Genomic DNA, 26,732 nt, shown 5'->3' with positions numbered 1-26,732 from the left:
GCTCCAGCACCAGGCATTTCTTGAACCAGCTGTCCTGACCACTGCCAGCCATCAGCCTCAACTCCATTCACACATGTCAAACAGGCAGAAATCTTGACACCTGGCTAGGAAGGTGCTTCCACCCTGGATGATCTGTTTGCTTAGTATCTGTATCAGTGTGCTGAAGAAAGGCTGGGCTGTGGGCTATACTCTTCCAGGACCACTCACTACATTCTCTGCTTTATCCAGTCACTCTTGAAACCCGTTCCGCCTGTCAGTGGGCTCTTTTTTGGTGCAGCGCTACTGCCCTGCAGGTTTGCTTGTCCGTCTATCGAGCGCAGTCCTTGGAATACTTGAGACCTGGCATCACGATGGGATCAGTTCACCAGGAAAGAAACTGCATGGAGAAGCTCATGGTGAACCTCTTTACTCCTTAAACTTTGATACTCCCCAGACACATATCCCAACCAGCTATCCAGCACTGCCGTGCTGACAGTCCGTTGGGAGTCTCAGGCACCCTGAGAGTACCTGTCAGATGCCTAGTTTGACTTCATGTCACCTGGATGCTGGAGAACCAAATCAAGTCTTTATCTTGGAATCTGTGTCTTTAAAAATCAAGAAAAGGAGCCAGAAGTTCACTAATCTTCCCTAAGTTGCCCATGTTCATCCATAGCAAGACTAGGATAGAGAAGGCAAGGATGTGCTGCCTCAGGCCCTTTGAGAACAGAACAGAACTTGAGAAGACAGACTGGCAAGAACTGTGCCCAATCTTACTTGCTTCCCATTGAGATGACATAGAAACTCCTGATGTTTTGTTGTTGTTTGTTTCCTCTTACGCAGCGAGGGTATATTTGTATTTTGTGTCCCCAAACCCACAGCCCATATTGTAACTGTCGGAGGGGGTTGGTGTTTCCAGACAGGGTTTCTCTGTGTAGCCTTGGCTGTCCTGGACTCACTTTGTAGACCACGCTGACCTTGAACTCCCAGTAATCTACCTGCCTCTGTCTCCTGAGTGCTGGGATTAACGATGTGCGCCGCCTGGCACACACCACTTGCTGTGGCCCTTCTGAAAGTGCTAGGGCGGACACCTGGCCTTCAGAAGCCAGCCTGAGTCTTGGCTCTGCATGGCCGGCACGGTGATGGCCACGCCTTTCTTAGAGATAAGCTGACGTCTCAGGTCTGCACTAGAAAATTCTGCTTTCCAGTCCTAAGGCTGTATGCTTGGAGTTGAACATTGGACAGACGTTGGAGATGCTCCGAGGAAAGGGAAAGAGGGACATGTGGAGCTTGGTGTCACCCTCTTGGATCTGTGCCTTCTGGAAAACAGCATGGAGAAGCCTAGGGGGTAGCGCCCTGTCTGGTTAACAGGTCAGGTTGTAGGTAGCAAAAGTGTAACAGGAAGCATTGCCAGGGCACTGGGCCATTGAAAGGAGCACAAGCAGATGACTCACCTCGTTCTGGAGCCCTGTGGTCTTTATCATCTTCATTTGTTATTCTGAAATCAGTGCCTGCTGGTCACTGGGGTGTTGTGTGGCGAGCACAGTGGTAGGCCTGCTGGTCACTGGGGCGTTGCCAGCCTCACCTGCTTGAGCTGGTGTGTCTACCATGGTGTGAGAAGTGACTGCCTGACACCAAAGGCCACCTTCAGGGCCTCAGCTGCTCCCTCCAGTGGGTGGTCATTACTCATACCTCCGACCATGTCTCTATCACATACTATTCTGTCTGAACTCTGTGAGCTGCTGGTTCCTGGGAACTCATAAACTCCCCTGTTCCTTTTCTCTATTCTGTCCATGCCTGGCACCCCACCACTGTTTGCTTTCCCAGCCAGCCAGGCTGACCGCTCTTCACCATTATTTCTGTCTGTTTGTTTTGTGGTGCGTTGATTATTGGTGTTGTTTTGTTTTGTTTTTTTGAGAAAGGGTCTCATTATGTAGACCAGGCTGGTCACCTTATTTTGTGTCTAGACTGTCCAATGAGACTGTCAGATCCCAGCTTCTCCTGGCTCTCTCAGGCCTTGTCCAGCCGCTGGGTTCCCACAGATTCACACAGAGCATATGTCCTGTATCAGCGCAGTCTTCAGAAATGGTTCACTCCTGTGCATTAGGCTCCTTACACACTGTAACCACCTGAGAAATGTGTGCTCTCGTGTCCACCTCTCAGTTCTAGCTCAGCACGCAGTGTCCGGCACAGTTAAGTGTAGGGTGCATGGATGTGGGGATCCCAATCCTCCAAAGGCTTTCCTTCGCTTTCTTCTTCCCTCTTTTTATTTTTCTTTCTTTCTTCCCTGCCTTGGGGTAATGGTCTTGCTATTAGACACCTAGTGAGGCCAGGTCCTGAACCCTCTGCTGTTACTCATTTTCACAGACACGTGTCTATGGATCAGACATGTGTCCCCTCCTCAGGGAGTCTGTATCCTGTTAACGGGCAATTATGTAATAATGAGCAATTTCACCTCCATGTGCCTTGGTTTCTGATTTGTACAGTGGGATTAATAATCCCTTCCCTCTCCCCTTTAACTTTGCTCAGAAGGACATGTGTGTGTAATAAGGCTTTAAACTCTGTGGTGCTGTAGAAGCGCACGGTCTGGGCACCGAATGCTTTTGTGAATGAAGTTGATTCCTGTGCCTTGCCCCTGGAGCAGAAAGTTAAAATCCGAGTGAGATGAGAAAGAGGCTCTAGAAAGAGGTTCTTTATAAACTGTGACATCAGCAGCGCTCTGTGACTACTGTGTGAACATTAACGGTTACCAGCTTACCAAGGAATTGGCTACTAAATGAGGCTGAGGATTAGTGGCGGTGATCTCCAGGCAGAGCAGGCCTGCGGCCTGCAGCCCTCTGTGCCTTGCAGACAGGCCTTTAGGGGCGAGATGAAAAGTAGCCTTGCCTTGCTGCAGGCTGGCCCCCCGGGTAAATAAAGAAGTGCATTATCTGCGGCTAAGTGGTCTCTGAAGGGCTTCTGCTGGAGATTGACGGCCATGTGCTAAGCCCTCCCGTTCCAGCGTCCCCAGGGCTCCGTCAGTGACAGGAGCCTGTGTTGTCTGAAGGAACCATGGCCATAAAAATAGCCAGGGAATTAGGAAATGGGCCATTGTCATCACAAGTGTGGGCCCAGCGCCTGCTGCCTTAGACTGGGCCACAACTGGAGCACATTCTTGCATCCCCCGAGCAGCATTTTAATAGACTCACCGTGGGCTCCACCCAGCTTCCTGGAGCTCACAGTCCACCCTAATGCCCACTGTCCACATGAATAATAACATAGACCATGGCAGAGATCACAGGGAGAGGCCATGTTGTCTCAGGTGCTGATGGGATTTGCAGGAAGGAACGGGAAAGGCTTTGTGGAAGAGGTTGCTTTAAAACATTCTATGCTTGAGAGACACTTGGGGTCGGGGTCCATGTTGAGAAACATGAGGCCACGCTGGGGGCAAGGATTCTCCCAGCAGTCCATGCTGCTGGTCCACAGATGGTGGGGGTGCGGAGGGTGGTATTCTGGAAGTGCTGCGGTGATGGACACTCGAGTGGTCGGTAAAAGCTGCCGGGTCGCATGCCGTAAGTGGGAGGATGGCGTGGAATGTGCATGGTGTCTCTAAGCCTATTTGGTTGGGAATTTGTTTTTTTATAATAAGAATTGGCTGCCAAGGAAGAGGGGTAGACAGTGTGGCAGATCTTAGAGGGAGCCGGTCATCACTTGGGAGGTGGAGAGGGCGGTGGGCTTGTGAGAAACGGTGAGAAAGTTGCATCTTGCCCCAGACATGACGGAAGCTAGGGGGCACTTGTGCCAGTGCTGTTATCTGGACACGGGGGTAGGATGGGGAGAAAGGAGTGTTGGGATTCAGAATGGGGGAGGTGGGTCTTACAGGAAACTTATGTGTGAGGTCCCAATTGGGAGAGTAAAGAGTAGGTAGGCTAAAGAGGCTCATTTCCTGGAGTGAAGAGAGAGAGGAGCAGGCACAGAAGCTGTGGGGAAGAGGGTCGAGGTAGACAGAGGATTTTATAAAGAATAGTTCACAGCCTCCTGACACACAGAAAGGTGATAGCTGTGTAAGAAAAGGATCACCAGTTTCCTTCATGTGGTCATGACACTGGGTTACTGTGTCCCATACTTATGTATAAGCATGTGTGTCACTTTTTTTTTTTTTTTAGTTTCTGTGTGAGCATGTGTGTGCAAAGCATTTGCATGTGTGTGCACATGTATGTGGAAGTCAGAGGTCTTCCATAATTACTGTCTACCTTTTGCTCTGAGACAAGGTTCTCCCTGAACCCGGAGCTTACCAATCAGGTTAGACAGTCTGGCCAGTGGGCTCCAGGGATCCTCCTGTGTCTGAACCCCCACGCCCCAGCACTGATTGCAAGTGTGCACGCACATTGCCAGCTTTTCCTTGGGTACTAAAGACCTGAGCTCAGGTCCTCATGCTTCTGTGGGAAGCACTTTACCCACTAAGCCATCTCCCCAGCCCCCAGTTCAGCATATTTTTAAGCAAACTACATTTTAGCCAAGTGTGGTGGTGCATGCCTTTAATCCCAGGAATTGGGAGGCAGAGGCAGGTGAAATTCTGTGAGTTCAAGGCCAGCCTGGTCTACATAGTGAGATCCAGAATTTAGAGAGACCCTGCCTCAAACAAATAAGCAAACAAACAAAAGCAACTAAATTTTAGAAAAGAGAAAAGCTGATAGTTGCTTAGGTGGTGTCTCTTCAGCTTTTCTGGGATGGAATATGCAGATGAGTGAGATAATGTAGTCCCCAAGTCATCAGAAAGGAAAAATGAGCTTTGAACTTGCCTATGTGGCCTCCATGGTCCATGTAGATAGAATGAGGGTTTCCAAAAGATACTTCAGGACAGAAGGACGAGGGCTTTTCCTGCTGCGTGATGGCAGCACGTGACTTGCGTGACTGGACCGGACACTCATCCTTTGCCTCTCCGAAGGCTCTACAGCCCCTCCCCTGCCCTTGTTTGTCTCCAGGACATAGTGCGGCGTGGGGAGATCATAGACAGCGACATGGAGGACGAGTTCTACCTGCGGCGCCTGGATGCCGGGCTCTTCATCCTCCAGCACATCTGCTACATCATGGCAGAGGTCTGCAACGCCAACGTCCCCCAGGTAGGAGGGCTCCTGCGCGGACAGAAGCGCAGTGCTTCCTGGAGTCCCCTCACCTATGGAGCCTCTGTTTTGGGTGAGAGGATGACACTGATCTCATTCTTTGCCATCCTTGTTAGATTCGCCAGCGGGTCCACCAGATCCTGAACATGCGCGGCAGCTCCATCAAGATCGTCAGGCACATCATCAAGGGTGAGTTGGGTGTTCCTGGCTTGCATCTCGGGGCCACTCGGCTCCCTGGACCTTAACGGCGTCCCCAGCAACTGGGGCCCCGGATGATCTGGACTGAAAGCAGCAAGCCCTTCTCCACTTCACCCTGCCAGGTCACTGTGCCGAACACGGACGACCAGCCTGTCACTCTGTCTCTCCCCTTCTTCCAGCTCCACAACCTAAACACGCAGATGAGAAGCACTAGGGCTCAGGGATGACTGTTTGTAAAACACACTTGGTGGGGAGTTGGCTCAGTTCAAAGTGCTTGCCTCACATCGCACGAGGACTTGAGTTCAGAGTCCCACAGCCCACGTGTGAGGCTTGGCGCACATAGGGAGGTGGGGACAGGCCAGCAAGTCTAGCTGAATTGCTCAGTTCAGGTTCATTGAGAAAGATGTCCAGCTCCAATCTCTGGCCTCTGCATGCACACACACACACTCACACACACACTAAAGCCACGACGAAGCAGAGAACAAGGACATGGTTTTTTACTGCATGTAGTAGGACAGAGAGCAAGGACCTAAGAAGCAACTAGAGTTATAGAGGCCAGAGCAGGGGCTGTGAGGTGGCGTTTTAGCAAGGCTTGCCTCTCACCCTCTGCCAGCAGCATCCCTTTCCTTTGTTCTCCTTCGTAGGAAGCTTAAATGAGCTGCTTCTGGCTTTGCAGTATGGACTCGGGGTGAACCTCCCTCCTTCTCTTGTCCTCTGTGACATCTCCCAACTGCCCTTGCGTCTTTGTCTGGACCTGACCAGGCCAGGATAGCTCTGGAGGTCACTCAGTGAGCCTCAGTCACAAGGCAGGACTGTCTCTACTGAGCTCAGGCTGCAGTAGCACCGTGGGCCACTTCAGCTCTGCACTAACTGGAGCACGGTGGGCTTACATGTTCAGGATGGTAACTCCACAGCTCAGGGTCCTGGTGGGTTGGTGGAGCACAGACAGACCCACTTCTCTCTCTGGACTTGGTCCGCCCACTGCTCAAATGAGGGGATGGGCTACATTGACTCTGAGGCTTTGCCTTTCAGTGGCTCATAGCCCCCTTGCAGACAAGAGGATGAGCAGATGAGAGGCTCTGGGCCAGCTCTCAGTCTGCCTCCTGGCTCTGTGATGGGTGTGTTACCTCAGGAGGAGGCCCAGGCTCTAAGCACCATGGGGTTGAAGGAGGTAGTTGATGGGAGCTATTTGAGTCTCAATAAGCTCAATAAATGATGGTCATAAAATGTTAGGTAATTACACTCATCATTGCCATCACTAAGGCTCAGCTGAAGGCCTGTGGGAGGCCTCAAAAGAGAAGTGGCGTGAAGCTGGTCTATGGGGCTGAGACAGCAACATTCCAGGAGGAAGGAACTGTGAGTGGAAGCCATATGCTTGGTGCAGCCCTGCCAGGCTGCAGGCATGGCCCCCATTGTGTCCATTCTGATGAAGGATAGTTATTCCGAGGCCTTGTCATCTGCTCTTTTCCCCAAAGAAAAGACAGTGGGGGTTGCCCTGGTCCCGTAGGGGACCTTGGGTGTTCCCGTCGGTATCAGAGCCTCATGAATTCCCTAGCGTGAGCCAGCCTCCTCCGGGGGGGGGGGGAGGCATGGTGACTGCACCCCCAGCCTGTAAATGCCATTTACTTCCAACGCCCACATGTTCAATTAGAGCTTTTCTTTACCCTCGGCTCTGCTGTCTGGCTTCCAGGCTTCTCCCCGCACCTCCATCCACTTAGTCAAAACAGCGAGCTTCCAAGAAGGAGAGAGCTTGGGAGCAGCTTGAAACACAGTAGGTGGATGTTTTCCCTTCTGAAATGCTCTGTGTATACCGTGGGTCATTTAAGACATCCTGTTTGAGCCAGCCTCCGCCACCCTCTGTGCCGACTGTGTATTCACTGAGGGGCCTGGACAGAGGAGAGGCCTGGGCAGCTGCTTCTCTACGTGGCTTCCTTCTCCCCAGCTCTGATTAGACCTCACACCCTCCTTCCAAGCCAGCCCTGCAGGAAGTCCCGCCCACTCTGCCTCCATACTCTGTCGGAATCTATTCACTCCTCTCTCTCCCTCTGTATTCCACCCAAGCCCTTTATCACAGTCAGTCATTGTTTTTATTTATATGTTTGTTTACTCGCTTGATCTGTCTCATGCATTAAAATGGAAGCTCCGGGATGTAAGGCGTGTTGCTGCCTTACTCGCTATGTCTCCTAGCTCCTGGGGCAGTCGGCTCACAATGAGAACCCAACAGTGTTTCAAAGCTGCCCATCGAAGCCCTCCTCCGATAGGGACGTCTCCTAAGATCCCTCCTGGCTAGCTAGGTACTGTGTCCCCAGCACCTGCTCGTCGAGTATGCAGATCCGAGGGACACAGATGGGTCAGTGACCAGTTACAGTCTGGTCACTCAGTGAACACTGAGCTGGGCCAGATCTGCCAGACAGGCAGTCCTTCTCCATTCACAGTCTGGTGATCGTAACAGACTAAAAGCCACTCAGGAGTTGTAACCGTGGAGCTAAGGGGCAGCAAACAGCTAGGAGGGCAGTGCATGGCCCAGGGGAATCCAGGCCAGAGCCCTGGCAGGCTTCAGTGATCTGGGCTAGGCCCCAGCGGTGGGCAGTGGCACTATGGCAGGTTATTAGTTCTTTGGGCGTATGGCAAGTTTGGGATCATGTAGTAACTGCATCTCCCTGTTTGCTAGTACCCAGGAGACATCTCACTAGCACTCACAAGAAATGGTTTGGGTATTTGAAGCTATGCAAGTGTAAGTTACAGGAAGGGAACTGGACACCATTACTTGGTTGAGAGGGCCTCGCTATAATAGAAAGGGTCACAGCCCCTTCCTACAGGCCAGCTCTGCCTCTCAAGAACATGCCAGAAGGAGCCTCTCCCCATGCCGTCATCCAGAGCCTATGTCATAACTATAAACACCCCTCACAGGGTGCAGAAGGACCCTCAGGGCCAGTCACTCGGCAGTGTGAGGTCAGTGTTGAGATCAGAGGACACGCCAGTGAGTCAGGGCTGGCTCTGTGCAGGCCACCCCACACATGCCGTGCCCTGCCCTCCTTTCCATCCCTGCCTCTCCCCTACCCCATCACCATCAAAATGAGTGAAGAAACAAAGCCTCATAAAGAAAACCAGCTCATCACTCTGTCTGCTTTGATTTTAATTTTGTTTTTCAGTTTGGGTTGCTTCTTTTTTTTTTTTTTTTTAACATACTAATTAGATGAGAGCTTTTTTTCTTTGATTTTATGGCCTACATATTTCCTAAGTTTTGCTGGCAGGATGACAGCTGATGTATCCCTTGAGGTCTCAGGAAACCGCTGATGAGGCAAGCCCAGCAGGGGACTTTTCCCAGGGTTTTCAGTCCCCTTTTTCATGGTTTTCCTCCCTCCTTTCTGTTAGGGGGTGCCAAGAGCACTGGAATAATTGATGGCTCATTAAAGCCCTGCTTTCTGCAGACTGCTTACTCGGCGCTCCCGGGTCTAACCATCCCCAAACAGGCGGACAGGCCTGAAGACCACAGGCCCTTGAAGGAACAGAGAAGGGCAGGCCCTACTCTGGTCTCCTCAAGGGTAGCAGTGTCTTCTCCCTCCATCCTTGATGCCTGGCACACAGCAGAACATGGTCACTGCTGAATGAACTGTGGACCAGGGTGGGTCTTCAGGCCTGTCTGCCACAGGAATTCAGCCCCACAGGAAGAGCAGTCCCCCACTGACATGCACAAACATACACACATGGTCCTAGCCACACTTCTTGGACTTAGTTGTTTTAATTTTAGGGTTTTTTATTTTTTTTTTTTTTGTTTGGGTTTTTTTTTTTTGTTTTTGTTTTTTTGTTTTGTTTTTGTTTTTTTTTTTTTCTTCATTCTTTTATTTTTTGAGACAGGGTCTCCCTCTATAGCCCAGGCAGATCTTGAACTCATGATCCTCCTGCCTTGGCTTCCTGAGCAGCTATGATTACAGGCCCATGACATGGGGCCAAGTGAAGCCACACTTTTGCCATGTGTTCCCTCTAGTATTCCAGAAGCCCTGGAATGCAGGCACATAAGGACACCAAGACTGCCAGGGTTTAGTGGTGTCACCCGCATCACACTCGCTCGGGTGCCTGTTGGAAGGCTGAAATGCATTGGCCGTCTAGGAGTGAGGAAGTGCTCGTTGCATGGAGCCCTTCCTTCCCTGGCCTGCAGCTGGCAGCAGCCCGGACTGAGGACCCAGCAGGAAGGCTGTGGCTACTGCAGTCCAGCCTCTACATAGTGACAAGGGGGTGCTGTAGCAGCCAAAATGGCCACATGGCCCAGCAGCAGCAGTTTCCTTTCTCAGAGTGTACCCGTAACATGTCCCCCTGGCCCAGCAAAATGTGCTGCTAAAGCATGTCACCAACCCCAGTGTTGTCAAGCAGGCACTATGGACCTGAGGGACCTGCCTTGGCAGTTTCTGCCTCATACCTGGTGTGTGTCACTGAAGTCTTCAATATGGAGATGCTGGCTTGCCCATCCCTCCCTCCTCTTTCATCCTGCATCTCATATGGAGCTCTGAGTAAGCTGTGTGCACTGGTCCAGGCCCCTGCCTGGAAAACAGCTTTCCCTTTGCCCTCCCTCCCCCTCTCAACATAAACAGAACAGCTTGTATTCCATGTCTGTGTGGTAAACCTGCTGTCTAAAGTTTGCTTTAATATTTATGCGTTCAGCACTGCTGCCTGGGTTAGAGCTCCATCAAAGCCCTTATTCTAAGAGCATTTCGGTTGCTGAGGAAGTAGGGAAGGGAGTGGATGTCTGCCATCTCCCTCTGTCTAGCCCACCCCTCCAACCCCTGGTCCTTCATCGCTGTCCTCCCCACTCCAAAGTGCTTCCTTCAGCTAGCATCTCCCCTCTTCCTTCCATGCACAGCAAAGAGAACTCTCCCCAAGACCTTTGGGAGGAATCTGTTCAATATTTATCATCTGCTGCAGCGGCTGAAAGAACCGGCAGTAGCCAGCCCCAAGATCTGCTTCAACCAGAACTCCAGAAACAAAGATGGAGGCTGGGGGCCTAGACAATGCCCCAGCTGTTCTGTGGATACAAACTGCCAGGCGTCAGAGACAATGGAGGAGCCTAGGCTGGGTCATCATGCCAGCCTCTGGGGATGGCCAGCTCCATGTGGGACTCTGTCCAGTCCCTGCCCTCGGCTAGCATGTGTTTCTGAGAGCAGCTCTGACCTGACAGAGGAGTGGGTCCCCAGTCCTCCCCACACCTGTCCCAGCCACTGAGGCCATCAGCACAGAAGTGTGTCCAGGGTTGCCCTGTGGAGCAGCTTTGGGAGGCTCCAGGAGCAGTTTTTCCCAGAGCAAGCAAGGGCAGGGTATTGCTTAGGTTGGCAAATGACACTTTGGGGACCAGCCTCACCCCTATTTCTTTGCACTGCTTATATTGATTCTGGGTAAATTCCAGTTCTTCTTGCAGCCCATGCTTGGGCAAGCTGCCACAGTTCCTTCACATCCTCAGTTGCTTCTGTGAGCAGGACTGGCCCTTGGCCTGCCTGTGGCTGCAGGGGTTATGTCGGCCATATCTGTAGGACTTGGTGCCCAGCAAGTGTACCTGATCCCAGAGTACGGCTCATGAGCTGGCCTTGCTTCCCTCTGCTACAGCCTAATTGAGAAACCTGCTAAGGTGGGGGTGGGGACAAGGCATTCACAGCCTTGGCAGAGATAGCAAGGGGCTTGACACATTCTTGCTCGCTGTGCGCTGGACATCTGGGATGCCTCCCTCCAGGGAAGTGACTTAGAACATTGGTTGAGAATGGGAACAGCAGAATGATCACACCAGGACAGCAGAGTGCATGGTCCTGGTTTCTGCCCCAGAGCCCTTTGCTGAACCACAGGTGACCAAACAGGATCTGCTGCTCACTGCCTTGCCCTGGGCAGCCCTACACTGCTCCCTTCGGTCATCAGCAAGCCTCCCTTCCCCTCACAGCTTCAGGCAGCCACCGTGTATTTTGTTTACATCTTGCTCTCTCACTCTTCTGAAAAGTGGACACTGCAGAAGCAAATCCTCATCTCTTCCTCTTTTCTTCTTACTGTACTAGGGATTGAATTCAGGGCCTTGATCATGCTGGCCAAGCAGTCGGACACTGAGACACACCCCAGAGTTGGCCATTTAAGGCAGCAGAGTGGGCCTGAAACCTTGCATTTCTAGGATGTTCTCCCATGGTGCCATGCTGCTGATCATGTTCCCACACTGCAAAACACAAACCAGGAGAGAGCTTACATGATCTCTTGCCTGTTTGTGCTACTGTAACAAATGCCTAAGACTGGATACTTCATTATAAATCCTGGAGCTCCGGAAGCTGGGAAGTCCAAGATCAAAACGGGCCTTTGACATATGAGAGACAGGCCAGGAATGTTGTCTGTCCCCATGTGACAACAGAAGGCCCCCACCTGTTCCAGCACCTTTGTGAAAGAGTCAAATCCCATTCATACGGGGGTTGGGGCCACAGCATTAACTGATGAGGGACACAGATCTCCAAGCACATCAGTGCTCACTAGGTGTGTGTTGAGTGACTGTGTGAAGCTGAAGACAGAGGTACTAAAAGACGAGTGTGGAAAGATAAGTCAGACCTTTCCCACAGAGAGCCTCCAGGATCACGGCTATAGCTGCCACGAAGGGCTGGCCCTCAGTGGCTTTCAAGCCTCAGACTCACTGTTACACACCGAGATTTGGGAGCAGTGTAGAAAGACACAACTCGGGACCATATCCATGGTCCAGCCTAACTCACCCTGTCCTTTTTCCCTAGAGTACGCAGAGAACATTGGGGACGGCCGGAGCCCTGAGTTCCGAGAGACGGAGCAGAAGCGCATCCTGGCCTTGCTGGAGAACTTCTAGAACTGGGCAGAGTGTGCTGTGGAGCCCCAGCCCCCTCCCGGACTCCGTTTTTACAGTTGTGTGGCTTGAGCAAATTAAAGCTAGTTTTGGTATCCTCCGGCTGACCTTGTGTGTGAAAGCCTCCTGCCAACCCTGTCCCGCTCCTCCACAGCAGCCGCAGGAACGGGCACACCTAAGGAAGGCTAGAGCTGCCTCACCCTGACTCCCCTGTCCTGGCGAGTGGAGAGGGTGTTGGTGGAGGGCTGGCCAGATTTGTCGCTGGGAGGCTGCTGGTGGCAGGAGGCGCCTGCTACTGCTGGAGCTGTCAGAGCTGCTGGTGTGCCACTCCGAGGCCAGCACTGCCCAGCCTCGGCTTCGGGGCTGCAGGGTGAGAGGATTGCCCGCCACAGCAGTTCCACCGCGTCTCAGCCCCGAGTGCTGCAGGCCTGACCTGTCCACAGCGGGCAAGCCTGTAGACACACATAGATCTGTGGCTGCGTGGAGCCCAGGAGCCAGGGAGTCCAGTGAGGAACAGCTGGAGGCTGGTTTCTCACAGGAGAGTGGACGTGCTCGGCGGTTGTGGGATGGTTACATGTATGTGAGAGCACTAATAGAACAGAGTTGTACATTTTAAGTGGGCAAATCAAATGTGGATTGTATCCAGTAAAGCTGTTAAGGAAGAAAGAAATGTTAAACCATCGGAAACCCCTCAGTTTAACCTGCCTCTCTAGTCTCCTGATGCGTTCCCAAGAATTGTCATTAACACCTCATGTGAGAATTTCAGCTTTACTGTTTATAACCATAAGATTTTATTCTTGGGTGGCTGGAGTGATACACACCTTAATACCAGCACTTGGAAGGCAGAGACAGGCAGATCTCTAAGTTCAAAGCTAGCCTGGTCTACGAGTGAGTTCCAGGATAGCCAAAGCTACACAGAGAAACCTTGTCTCAAAAACACCAAATAATAAATTAATAATAATCATCTGGCATGGCCATGATGCTGGTATTTTAGGCTCCTGAGAGGTTCTGAGCATAGGGGTCAGGGGTATGGGTCAGGTCAGTGCATGAGCCTGACTTTACTCAACCATGACCCTTTGGATGTGTGGTTTTGACCTCGTGTGACATCTCCAGAGCAGGCTGGCAGTATCCTAGTGCTCGTGGGAATGAAGAGCCGTGATGACAGATGTGCCGAACGCTTTTGATGCCGACTGTCTTCCATCTTGTATGGTGTGGCTTAGGAAGTGTGGTCTTAACCTCCAGCTGAGGGGAAATGAAAGCTTCACCACTGCCACATCTCCTACCCCCCCAACCCCCCAAAACACCACAGTCAGCCTCAGAGGAGAGTCCTCACATACCAGGGCACGTGGAGCAGCAAACACAGGGTTCCTTACAGCAAAGCATGCGCCCTCCCTTGCACAAGCCTGTGGGTCCCGATGCCACAATAGTGTGCTCCCTGCCTCTCACTGAACCCCGAGGGACCAGGCGTCAGGTAGCCACCAAGCACACGCTTTCAAGCAGCGGCCAGCACTGGGAGCACAAGCCGAGCCAGCCCCCGTGTGTCAGCTCTGGAAGGCCGTGTGAAGATGGAGGGTGTGCCCACCATGAGCTGAGCACCCCAGCGTGTCAGAAGCAAGTTCACACCCGTTCCTGCTTCCATCACCTCTGGGGCCATCATAGCTACACACACGGCACCTACTTCCTGGCCCCTGCTTTGTACCCATATCTTTCCCACTGCAGCAGCCACACTGGCCTGGCCATCTGCAGCTGTGGGAAGCCAATACTAAGGTCTCGGTGCTACTCGGGGCTCAGGTCCTGCAGCCAGTGAACCTCAACCCACATTGGAACCAAGATCTGTGATCCCGCTGCTGCAATCCTCCGGTCTCTGCGCACTGTCTGACACGGCTTCGATCTGTCAGTGTGCTGTCTCTGTCGACGTGAGCTTTAATAAGTCCACAGAGCAGAGCACGTGCATGGGCAACCTATGGAATTACCGACTTTCCCAGCTGAAGATGGTTCGCCTTTGATCATTGCTTGTTCGATCCTTCTCTTTTTTTTTTTTTTTTTAAACTTTATTTGTTTTTAGCCAGGTAATACTTACACATGGTATCAGAGTTCAAATTTTAATTTTAAAAAATCACATAAGGAGCCTCCTTGCTCCTGGATCTGCTCCGGCCGCCCAGCCGTCTTCCCAGTATATGGACATTGTCTGGCTATGAACTTCCAGAGGCCAGGCCTCTTGCCTGTATGCAGGTCTGCTGGTTCAGGGAGCCAGGCTGCTGGCATCTCCAGACACCAGTCCTCTGACAGTGGCTCCTGACTGTCTGCCCATCGTAAGCTGCCTGAGACCCTTTTAGCCCCAGAAGCCCCTCTGCCAGAGCTAGTCAGAACTGAGGCCCCTTAGTCTCTCAAATGAAAACACTTGCCTAGCCTGTGCAAGGCCCTGGGTGGGGAGAGAGAGTACAGTCTTAGGATAGGAGAGTGCACAGTTCCGGGGCCTTCGAGGCCGATGGGACACGGTTGCCCAAGTGTAGCTTCTACCCTGATCATACCCCGCTGCATAAAGCTGAGACCTTTAAATGCAGCTCAGACCCCATGTCTTTCTGCTAAGAACCCCAGGCTCCTGGGCTGCAGTGTCAGCCCGTGAGGCCACCCACAGGCCAACTAAGATGCCATCTGCTTCCTGGAGCAGCTTGTGCCCATCCCTGCCCAGGGGGGACTCCCGGGCTCCAGTGAAAGCCGTCCTCCCTTGACCTGGGGTCTCAGCTTGGCATTCTGGTCCAGCCACTCTTGGAGCTCGAGGCTCTCCCTTCCCGTCCATCCTGTGTCCACGGCTGAGTGGTCCCAGAGCAGAAGGCCGCAGAGAGGCAGTATTTCTTTTCCCATCCGGATAGGAGCTAAGAAACCTTGGGTAGAAACTCCTCCTGGGGTGAAGGTCGAGTCTGTCTCCTCCTGCTGCTTGGCGGTGGGGTCCACACGCCTGAATCCAGTGCGAAAGATTTGCGAGCAGGTCACGTCCTTTTCTGTGGGGGCTGTGGTCATGCGCTGGAAGGCATCGCCTCAGTCACTCGTAGTAGTAGCCAGGTGGCACCTTCTGCCATTACCACAAGCGTCAATTTAGTGTCAGCAGGGAGACGAGCCTCACTGTCCTAGAGGCGAGACTTCTTGATGAGATTTCTTCCCCGGCAGCAGAGGTAAGGCAGCCCCACATTCTCAATCTGCTGTGTTCTTCACTGCACATGGAAAGTGGTGGAATCACAGCGGTGGGCCTTAGTTATCGATGCCAGGAAAAATAGCAGGCTTCCTCCGCTCACCTTCGTCTTGATTAGCTAACACATGCCCTTGGTAGAGGCTTGGGAAGGCGTGTAAGGGTGCCCTGCCCAAATCTCCCCTCCAGATGTATCTCCTAGCCACTCAGCCCCCTCCCCGGAAGCAGCCCCTGCTGACTAGGCCAGGCACCCCCTCCAGGTCCATCCAGGATGGCCTTGTCTTGTTCTTCCCCTTGCTTTTCCATTGGACATCTACCACAGGGCACACATTTGCAGCTTCATTGCAGCGCTGGCCCTGATGTCGCTGCCGAGTTGACGAGTGCCCTGCTTGTGGCTGATCTTTGACTAAGGCACCAATGTGAGAGCATGCAGTGTAGGCCGTCACTGCACATGTGTCTAAATTCTAAAGGAGAGCTGCAAAGTCAAAGAGGAGAGGGCGTTTGTCACTGTTGCCTGTGTGGACATGTCCATCAGCCCAGTGTATGGTGTCCTCCTGGGTGGGAAACAGGTGTCAGTGGGGCTCTGGTAGCATTCAGCCTGCATCTCTCTTGCGAGTCACTGCATTCAGGGGTGTAGAATGCCTTTGCGGGATGTGTGGCATTTTGGCTGGTGGCCCCAATGTCTCCCCGCAAGCCACAGGCCTACAGCTGCGCTCCTCCCTGAGGCTAGCGTGTTATCACTGGCCACACTTCAGCCGGACCTAGAGCAACCTCTGTGTACAGGGCAGAGCTGAGAATGGAATCTCGCCATCCACGCTCCTGACCCCAGAACCACAGCTCCCCCACCTCAAGGAAGGGATTCGGAAAAAGTAAAGAAGGTGGCCCAGAACACGACAGAAGAAGAGCCCTTGCTAGATGTGCAGGAGGCCCAGGATAGCCCCTCCCCCCGACACCGCAGCTGCAGCCCCTGCGAGCCGCTGCCTCCCTCACTTGAGCCATTCCCGGGGCCAGTCCCATCAAGCCCCATGGGAACAAGGGGGGGCAGGTTGCCTCGGCTCCCAGCTGGCCCGGGGTCAAGCCTTGTCTTCGCTTCCTGTGGCCCTTTCAATCCCTACAGAAAGAAGAGAAACAGCCCAGTGCAGCCCAGGATGCCAAACGCTGACCCCCAGGCAAGAAGCAGCCTTACAAAGTCACCCAGGGCAGGGACTAAGGGAGAACAGCCCCAGGCTCAGTCAGCCCAGACTGTCCAGAGCAGTCCTGGACCCCGGCAGGTGGGAAGAAGCCGCGGGAACAGACTGTGCAAAAGCCAGACCATATGCTTAGCCAGACCATGTGCCTGGCCACAGCCTACAACCGGGAGGCTCAGGAGCTCAGCCCAGCCTCCTGAGAGAACCACCCACTCTTGGGGTCTCACTAAAGGGGCTTGTTTGGGGAATCACCCACAGACTAACCCCGTGCCCCCACATGGTACCCAGGTGCCTTCTCCACCCATCCCCTCCCCCCCTTTTACTGAACAGCCACCAAATGCCACAAAGCAGGTATTGTCCTTACCTCGAGGGAGCTCTGGCCCCAGAGGACAAACCGGAAGTCAGTAAAACTTGTAAACAAATGCACAGGACAATTTCTGAGAGTCAAAACAGCAAGCAAGGTGTGGTGAGATGGAGGAGCAGGGGAGTGGCCAGGCTTAAGAGACAGGAGGTGGGGGGAGGAGAAAGTGGTAAGAAAACAGAAAAACCCGAGCAGAAGGATCCAAGTACAGACAGAGAAGATGCAGCTCTCTCCAGAAAGCACCAAAGAGGCCACAGCAGCTGAACCCACGGAGAGGTGAGGGCCAATCAGCAGGCAGAAGAGGGGAGTCCTGAGCTTGGAAGGGGTGAGACCTAGCTTCAAAGCCATGCCCTATGGAAGGTTGCGCCCGTGGAAGGTGACACGGCAGAAAGGAGCTCCAGACACCAGTATAGCCTGGGCCAGTCAGGAAGCCCTGGTGTTATGAGCCACAGGAACAGACATTGAAGATTGGGGTGGGGAGATGGAGGCAGAGCCCGCCAGGCTCTGCACAGGAGGGCCTGCCCAGAGCTTTTCCCAGCAATGAGGCCTGGGAGCCATTTCCTGGGCCGTCAGGAGGCAGGTGGGGCGGTGGAGCGCCTGACTCAGTATATAAATATCTTTAATGAATAAATAGAAGTGCTTTTAAGGCTGCCAAGTCCCATCATTTCCACCTGCCATAAAATTTCATTAGAAGCAGGCGCTGTAGGGGACAGCCGGCCGCCATCAATCCACCCACCCACCCCAGCCCCGCCTGGCTCCCAGGTGACCAGTCTGAGTCCACTGTTTCACACAGGCATGCCCTGTCTTGGGAAGCATAAGGCTACAATAGGCAATGACACGTGGCTGGTCACTGATAGTCCCCTCCCTGGGTAACCAGAACCCTGTGGCCTTCCCTGAAGCTTACTTGAGCTGAGTCCAGGGGCAACCGCTTTCAGCATAAAGGAACTTGGGAAACCTCAGAGCTGGAGAAGCCCACCTCAGAGCATCCAGCTTTTCAAGTGAGGAAACGGACCCCCGCAAGAGCTGGTGCTATGCTAAGGTCACTCCGGATGAGCAGACCCAGTACTCAAGCTACGACGTACCTGCTGCGCTCTTTAATACCAGCTAAATGCTGGGCCAAGCCCTCATCAAGCCCCATCTTCCTGGCTCATGACTGACCCCTTTACAGAAGCAAGCACTGAGGCCCGGCAGTACTGAGCCAGCAGCACTCCCGGGTGTCTAGGCAGCCTTTTCTCTTGCTCTCATGTGTGCTGGGCCTGGGGCTGTGTTTTCTCCAGCCTCAGCCATCAAACTGGGAGGCTGAGACAATCTAACATGCAGTAGCCCAGGCTGGCCTCAAATTCACAGCAAATCTCCTGCCTCAGCCTCTCCGGGGCTGGTATTAAAAGGGTGAGTCACCACGCCCAGCTTTAAACCAGGAATCTATGGAAAGACTGGGGTGGGAGAATTCCCTGAGCCACAGCAGGTACCGGCCGAGAGTGAACTGCAGGCCACTGACCGCAACATGTCTCTGAGCCCAGCGGTGTCTTACAGGTCTCCTCGTCAGCTTTGCAAATGAAACACAACAGGGAAGTCAAGTATTTGCACAAGGTCACACAGCTCTCCTCGCAATGCTAGCTGGGGATCCTCCAGGTTCTCCCCTGACCCCGCTGCCAATGGCTGTGGAGCCAGAAAGCCCAGCCAAGTGAGGCGGCCCAGCTGGCAACCCGCCTGGACATCTAGTCATCAGTTAAGCCCACTAAGAGGCCATCGCAGCCTGGCCAGCTGTCCTCCCTCCCTGTCTCACCTCAGCCCCCTGGGAGCCAGGGGACAGGCTTCTGGCCCAGCTGCTGCAGGAGAAAGTCTGTCAGGAACTCGGGGAGAGAGACCGGTACACAGAGCGGGTGTCACACAAGGGACTCCACGCAGTGTCCGTGGGCGGCCCCCTGGGCAGTGACCCCAGGGCAGAGCCTGCACCGGCCAGCCCCTTCAGATTCCAGCCCTGCCCCTCCCCAGCTGTGTGACTCTGAGCGAGTCCTTTCACCTCCCCGAGCCTCCATTCCCTCATTGGGGCTCTGCAGAAATGGTCCGCTCAGTGTGTTCACTGAGGGCCATGAACTAGCACGCTTGGAACAGACTCACGGGCAGTGCTAAGCCGTATTGAACCACCTTACCAGTCGTCACCTGCTGTTTCCTGATCCCCTTCCTCTCTGGACTGAGCTGACACCTCAGTGTATACCGTCTAGAAGGGCTGACCACATCCACAAGGACAGATGACCGTCCACTCATCCACAGACCCACAGCCGGGGTCCCACAGACGCAGATCACCAACCCAAACCTGCACAAACCCAAGTTCAGTACCAGGATCACAGGCCTCCACCCATGCCTCTGACCTGTCCCCCACCCCCACCACAGCAGTGAGTACGACAGCCCCCCTCGGCAGAGGCAGAGGCAGAGGCAGAAGCAAGCGTATCCACCCCAGAGCAGTGAGCCGGGGTCCCAACCCCCCACACTGCCCTCAGGAGCAACGTCACCGGGACGGCAGGCTGTGGAAGACAGGGTAGCCCGGCAGGGTCAACAGCAAGGCATTGTGCACTGGGCCTCACTGGGACAGGCTGCGATGAGAAATAGTGTGCGAGGCACACGGGCCTCCTACTGCTGTCTTCCCAGGAGGGTGTGCCAAGGATAGGCACGCCAGGTGGCTGGGAGGTGCTTTGGACAAGGGAGAAGACAGTGGCCGGAAGGAAGGGCGCCACAGCTGTGAACTATCGGAGAAGGCCTGGGGAAGAGTGTCAGGGCTGAGACTGACAATCATGCGGATATCGGGGCTGAGGGAGCGTTCCCGGCAAAAGACATGGTGAGTGCACAGGTCTTTGCGGCAGATGTGGTGCGGCGGAGAATGCGAGATGGACGCAGAGGTGAGGGGCCGAACTGACGGAGCTTTGTTGGCTGGGGAGGAGTTGGGCCATCTTCAGCCTGCCAAGGGGGCTTGCTGGAGACTGGTAAACGGGGGCACAGGGGCCACAAAGGGTTTGTGCGAGGGGATGACACAGCCAGGGAGGGAGAGACTGAAACGCCACTGTGGCTGGGGCAGGGCCACTCTCATCCTCCGTGTCCATCTGGCTTTGTCTCAAATGACCCTCAAAATGTCCCAAAGCAATAAACACAAAACACCTGAACCTGGGACACAGAGGTTCCGGAGCCTGTTATGGCTGAACGGTCCCTGCAATCACCTAAGCTGGGACTGAAGGGCAGGCATAATGTCTTGTGTTTGAGGACAGCGCGGCCTTCCTGAGGGGCCCAGGGCAGGGTTTGGAGAGCCCTTGAAGCTGGACCCTCCCAACCCGTCAGCCTGTCCTTGTAGATGAGAAGCTTCGGCTCAGGGAAGAGGCTGGCTTGTGTTCGGCTGCTCCGAGTGAGGCCCGAGACTAGAAGTCTGAGCCCAGCAACGGCCCACAGAGTATGTTCTGGCCGTCTGCTTCTGGTTACAGCAGCAGACACAACAATTCAGGTGGCGGGCAGTGGTCCCTCCTGCCTGGACATCAGGTGGGGCTTCTCGGAGGAGGAAACACTGGCTCGGCCATGGAGGGCAGTAATAGCTAATTGGGAACTCTCCGGGGCCAGGCTGGACGGCACAAAAGAAGCCAGCGCAGAGCACAGTCCAGGGCTGGAGACAGGGAGGCTAAAAGGGACGAGGTCACCTGGGAGGTGGATGGAAGCTGGCTGCCGCTCAGGAAAGCCAATATGAAAGTCCCTCCATGGTGGTGGCTTCCAGAGGGGCAGTGACATCAGGATAGAGGCAGGGGGCATGCTGAGGGCTGTGTAGAGCCAGGCGCTACACAGGTCAGAGCCTCTTCAGACATGTCCAACCTTTAGGACAGCTGCACACAACCCAGGATATCTGTGAATGCAGCCCAGCACACCCGTGGTTCACAGCGTGTGTCCATACAATCCTTGCTCTAAGCGAGGCACGTGAAGCCCACCCAAAACCTCCGGGTTCCCCCTCTCCAAAGCCACAGACTTCACTGGGTCCTGGAGCTAGCACCGCTTTTGTGGGTCCCCATGGTCAAATTCAACCTGTACTCCATACTCCTTCCCACCCACCCCTGCAAGATGGCGTGACTGCTGTGTCCCCAGAAACATAAGCTGGCCTTCATCCGTGTCTCCTACCGTCCATCCGTCTGTCTATGGGTTCTTCCTCCCAACCAGCCTGTCTGTCATGCCAGCCCCTTGCTGTATGGGGACACAGGAATGACTGAACTGTCCCTGGGCTGCACTAACAGAGGAGGCCATTGTGACAATGATGGTGACGACTCAGGGCACCAAGAACACATGACGGGAAGATGAAGCTGGGAAGGGGGAAGAAGGGGGAGGAAAAGGAGGGCCCACTCCTGCCCACCTCCTCAGGATAGTCACCCTACAATGTCAGCATCCCAAACAAAGGGCAGTGGTTCATTATTAGTGTTATTAATTATCATTAAGCTAATTATATGCTAATTACAACTAAGAACATGGTGATAAAAGTGCCAGCTTGGATTTAAGCCTCTGCCTCCAGCCCCAGAGTGAGTGAGGCCCCAGCTTACCGCATAATGCTGCGCAGAGTAGGTGCTCAGCCGAGCCTGCATCCAAAGCCACAGCTCTGACATCTGCAGCTCCTTGTTCTGCAGATGGGTTCCCTGGGGCCTGGGAGGGGAAACGGCAGGCTCCAGGTCACCTGAAAGTCTGATAGATTGAAACCAAAATACCCAGTCCCAGCTGCGGCCAAGCTCCCTTCATCCATAACAACTTATTTCCTTTTCTGGAAAGAAAAAGCAGCCATCAGTAACAGCTGTGCTGTTCCCGATTAAACAAGGCAAATTCTATCGGAACTGAGGTGGGGGGGCCTGGACGCCTAGTTACACAGGCCGGCATGAGAACCGAGATGGAGCCATGAACAAACAGCGATGAGACAGTCTTGGCCCCTCCAAGCACTAATCACCACTGGAGCTGTTGTCTGGAGACCTCTGGGCAACACGGGCCTCCTGGTCACCACGTAAGATCCTGCTGCCCCTAACACGGGTACCCTGGGCAGCCAGCCAGGCTCCAAGAGCCCATGAGAAGTCGTGGACCTGACTGTGTCCATCTGGGTGGCACAAGGCTGGGCCCCTGAAGCCTTCTGAGGACCTCGTGGTAGACAGGGGTCATTTAAGCTGACACTGGGCTTCGCAGGGGTGGACACAACACGGCTAACCACAACCTCTGGGAGATTCAGTCGGGGCAGCACTCTTCTGGCCTGGCCCTCTAGGCTCTTTCTCCAGCAAGTTAGGCTTTTCTTAAGAGCGTCCTGGTCAGAGGCTGGCTCTGCTGGCCTGTCTACCATGGGCTTCTGTGATTACAGGACAGCACGCAGGTGAGGGCAGCGCCCCTGTTGATCATGATCCCCTATCCCCACATTGGCTGCACCAAGGTGGACACTGCTGGATGGGGGACTTCAGGTTCAAACTGCCACAGTGTGGGGTATAAGCCTGGACTCTGGGAGACAAAATCTAGCATAACAGGTGGCATAGCCCACCTCAAGGAACTCATGAAAAGGAAGACACTGCAAAACCCAAGAAATTACCTCAAAGGAGAGAAGGGTCCCTGATGAACTGCCAATAGAAGAAAATAAGCAAGATAATGAGTTAAAAAAGCAAATGAGTGTGTGAGCATGAGTGTGTGTTTGGAGAGAGTGTGTGTGCATATATGCATGTATGTATTTGTGAGTGTGCATGTATGTGTGTGAGTGTGCATGTATGTGTGTGATGTACATGCATACGTATGTGTACGTGTGTTCATGTATGTACGTGTGGTGTGGTCGGAGGGCTTCTCAGTTGGGCTGAGACTTGTAGGAGCAACCATGGGGAGAGCTGGAATGATGCAGAAAGGGAAGAAGAGTGCAAAATGCAGTCAAAGAATGGATTGATGAATAATAAGCAGGGAATGGAAGCCACTCAGGACCAAGGTCACACAGGGGTCCTTGCCTACTACGGGAGTCCATTGTTACCTTAGCCTCTGGCTCCAGTCTCCATTCTATTCTTTGAGCTCCTGTACCCCCAACCAATGGCCTCCTTCAAGGTGACTGAGCTCTCTCCGTTGCTTGAATTATTGCTGTGCCATTAATAATCATTACCCCTCCCTGCTTTTTACCTTCTAGCATTGTTTGTCCCTTGACATTGGCTACAGGCCCAAGAAAAGGTCTCCTGGTCTTCTGGGTCCTTCCACTGAATGAAGCATGTGAGGTCCCCCCAAAATCTCAGGGTCCCTCCTCTTCAAAGCCCCAGACTTCACTGTGTCCTGGAGCTAGCAGTGGGCCACAGTGGTACCCTGTGCCTTTCCACACACTGACACGTCAGGCCACAGAGGCCACCGGAAGATGGCATGCCTCAGCACTCTCATCCCAGGCTCACAAGCAGAGCAGGAGGGTGGTGAGGGCCAGGTCATACAAGGGGCTGGTGCAGGGATCTAAGACAACCTCAGGGGCCGGGGCGACGGCATGAAGACCTGGATTTGGACTTCCCATCACTCCATAGAAAGCAGCTGAGCGCGACGCTGGTAGGGAGAGCAGAAGACAAGCAGCCCTCAGGGCCCGCTGGCCAGCCAGCAAAGCCAGCTTCTTGAATTCCAGGTTCAGTGAGAGACTCTGTCTCAAGAGACAAAGTGTAGTTCAAGCCAGGAAGACACGTGACATCCGCCTCCGGCCTCCACAGGCCGCACATGAGCACACGTGAGCATGAACACACACATATACATGCAAAGGGAAAAGCAAACGAACAAACTTCAGCCCCTCACTGACATGGTGCAGATGTGACCTCAAACCTAGATGTCCCAGCTCTGGCCATCGCGTTTTTAGAAGATACGGTGTGCATTTTGGCTGGCCCCATACTGTGACTTTCCCTTGAGTTTGAAATGAGTTCAAAGTTCCAAAACAGTTGAAATGTCCAAACCATAAAAACAAAGAAGGCATTTATTTATTCCCCTACATCCTCTGGACCCAGGGTCCTCAGCTGAGCCAGGTAGTGATGGGGCGTCAGGTGACACAGTGGCTCTGTGAAGTGGGTGGTCCTTTCCCTCACTCTACCATTGGGAAGCTGAAGCACAGAGGCGTCCGGTTGCTCTCTGAGCCCACACAACCACGTAGGCGCAGGAGACCTGCTACAATGGAAGCCCAGCAGGGGGTGGGGAGGCCAGGCTGACAGCACCTCTGGATGCCTGCTTGGTGGGGGGGACACTGAGCAGTGGCCCTACCCCTGCCCTTTACTGCCCTCAGAAGAAGGGGGAGCCTCAGGGCTGCTGCCTGGTCAAGGGCTGATTGATCCTTCACGGTCCCTGGAGCTGTTCCCCTCATCCGTACCATGGGCTGCTTCGTGTTTTCTTGTCTCTGATTGTAAACAGATTTGACTAAAGAGGTAAATTAGAAGTTAATTAGAGAGAACATGATTGATGAGGCCGTTTGCCGTGATTGGGAGGCGTGGAAAGGATGGGGCTCCCTGTGTGGAGGCAAGGGATGGAGGAGAGGGGGATGTTGGAGAGGGGAAAAGGGAGAGGAGGATAAGGGGGAATTAGGGGAAAGGTCACAGGAAGTTCTGCAGGAGCAGGTGCAGTGGGTGGGGAGACGTTTGCTTAAGTTTTCCATCTTCTAGGCCTCAGGCTTCAAGGCAGGGCCCCAGACTGTGAGGCCCCAGACACAGTACTCCATGAAACCTGGTAACTGGGCCAGGGCTTTCTGGCCTTAGTATGCTGCAGCCATCCTGGGAGTGGCCAAACTGTCATCCTAGTGTGTATCCTGGCTGGAAGACAATGCCTGAAAACATGTACATTGTCCAGGCTGTGAGCCCTGTGGCCAGGTTGACCCTGCATCTCCATTTTTCAAGTTGAATTGTGGATACTTGGAGCTGAGCCAACTCAGAGCCCCAGGCCAGCAAGACAGCACTGAGGCAACTCCTAGACTGTGCCTCTCAGCTCCATCTTCAGCTGCTCTGAGGCTCCTCCCAACTCTACCCTGCTCGCACACCCCCAACCACAGGGCCAGCTCACCCTTTGTCCTTGTCCTAGCATAACTCTCTTAGACCACATGTGGTCCCCAGCTCTGCCACTGGCCTTTCTTTTTCACATCCAGGCTGAGAAAAAAACTATCCTACCAACTCCTTTGTTTTCCCAGGGAAAACAAGAAACCAGAATGACTTCAGAAGTCCCTGGCCTTCCCTGGGCCTTGGTTTCCCCACTTACACAATGGGGTAACATGCTAATTGTCACAGTCTCCACATCTAGGGAGTGACCTAGAGGGACCAGGGAGAGGCCACTCAATAGCTGGTGTTCTTGGCCTCTTGTGTGCTGAGGCTGAAGCACATTGCTCGTGAGCATCTCAGTTCTCACAAAGCGTAGGAGTCACTGTCTCTGCTCAGGAGAGGGAGAAACTGCAGGCTCAGAGAGGTGAAGCAACGCTCTCAGGATGGCACGCCGGGGCTGGGCTGAGGCAGACTTCTGACAGGGATGGGAGAGTGTGCAGCTGGAGTTGCACCCCTGTAGGGTGGGCAAGCAGGTGACAGCTGAGGGTGAGGCGCACTGGAGGACAGCAGGAAGCATGCAGTGAATGTGGGTACACACAGCAAGAAGAACAGGGGCAGGTTGTACAGGTCAGGCCAAGCATCTACCCTCTCCAGCCTCAGTCTGTCCATCAGGGAGATGGGGATAATCACAGCCCCCTTCAGGAGGTGTCAACGCATCTGAAGTCAAGGGCACAGTACTGCTTGCTCACTGGGGACCTCCAATCAATCATATCTATTTCTCTAAACAGCTCTGGAGGGATAGGGAAAGGGAGACATCTTACAGACTGGGAAACTGAGGCAAGGAGAGGAGCTATGCCAGTGGTATGCCCTGTCACTCACCATGGTGGCAGAGCAGGGATGGCAGTTTTGGACCTATGGATGACAGGAAGGAAAAAAATGAAGAGGTGAGCATAGTCCTGAAGACTGTTCTCCAAACAGCCTCGGCGCTCTTAGCCTCACATCTTGAAGGGGGGGTCACAGGGATGAAAGGTTCAGAAAAGTCTCTGCACTGGGATGCATTGGGAAGCATAAATAGAGATGGTCCAAATTCCAGGGGAAGAGAGCTGCAGGCTGCCAGGAGTCCAGGAAACACGGCTATGGATGTTCCCGGTTACAAAAACAGAGGACTGAGACTGTCGGGATTAGAGGGGAGCTTGTCCGCCCTTCATCCGCCGTGGCTTGATTTAATTGTGAGTGCTGGCAAATACTGAAGCCTGTTCCAGCCATCTAGTCACTGGGCAGCAGCGTCTGTGTCCCTGAAATGGAAGGGGACACCTGCTGGAGAGCTGAGGGCCCTTTCCAGCCCTGAGGCATAAGAAGGAGAGAGGGGACGCTTGGATTAGTGCTTGTTCCTTCAGGGACCATGGATGACACCTGCAGTGGGGGTGGGGTGGGAGGTGGGGTGGGGGGGTGGCGGCTTGGATCTCAGAGGAAGTGGAGACTGGGCCTGCGTCTCCTGGATCCCAGGTCCTCCTCCCAGCACCCGAGGAGTACAGCCTGACCTCTGTTATCACCAAGCTGCAGTCTTAACCTCAAACCTGCCCAGAACAGAAAAGACTGCCCCTGTTTCATTGCAAAGACCCACAGAACATCAAGTTTGTCATAACGCACACTTCTGTGCCTATAGGTACAAGGCTCATTTTGTGCAAAAGGCTGGGGGTGGGGGGAGTGGGCAGTGCCCTGCAAGGCCCCTGGTATCACATGGGGTAGGATTTACCAAGTGCTCTCCTCGGTGGCAGCACCCGGCCATTGAGGCACACTGTTCATTGTACTTCAGGAATATCCATCATGGACCCAGGATCTGCCATCAGGCAGGCTTTTGGCTTTGGGCTCCCTGGGCCTCAGTTTCCCCA

At 53.8% G+C, this 26,732-nt stretch overlaps 1 protein-coding gene across 1 annotated transcript in view; it reads left to right on the top strand.

Moving 5' to 3' along the window:
* The window catches only part of Ctnnbl1 (catenin beta like 1), a 155,535-nt gene extending 143,333 nt beyond the window's left edge, over positions 1-12,202 (top strand). Inside the window, exons 14-16 of the mRNA XM_060382923.1 lie at positions 4,941-5,078; positions 5,195-5,267; positions 12,017-12,202. Coding sequence (XP_060238906.1) covers positions 4,941-5,078; positions 5,195-5,267; positions 12,017-12,105 — 300 coding nt within the window. The 3' untranslated portion in view covers positions 12,106-12,202. The remainder of the gene's footprint in view (positions 1-4,940; positions 5,079-5,194; positions 5,268-12,016) is intronic.
* Positions 12,203-26,732: the final 14,530 nt, after the last annotated feature.

This window comes from Meriones unguiculatus, chromosome 4, assembly GCF_030254825.1.
Source record: "Meriones unguiculatus strain TT.TT164.6M chromosome 4, Bangor_MerUng_6.1, whole genome shotgun sequence".
NCBI classification, from domain to species: Eukaryota; Metazoa; Chordata; class Mammalia; order Rodentia; family Muridae; genus Meriones; species Meriones unguiculatus.
Note: the sequence above shows the minus strand (reverse complement) of the source record. Positions and strands in the feature narration are given on the sequence as shown.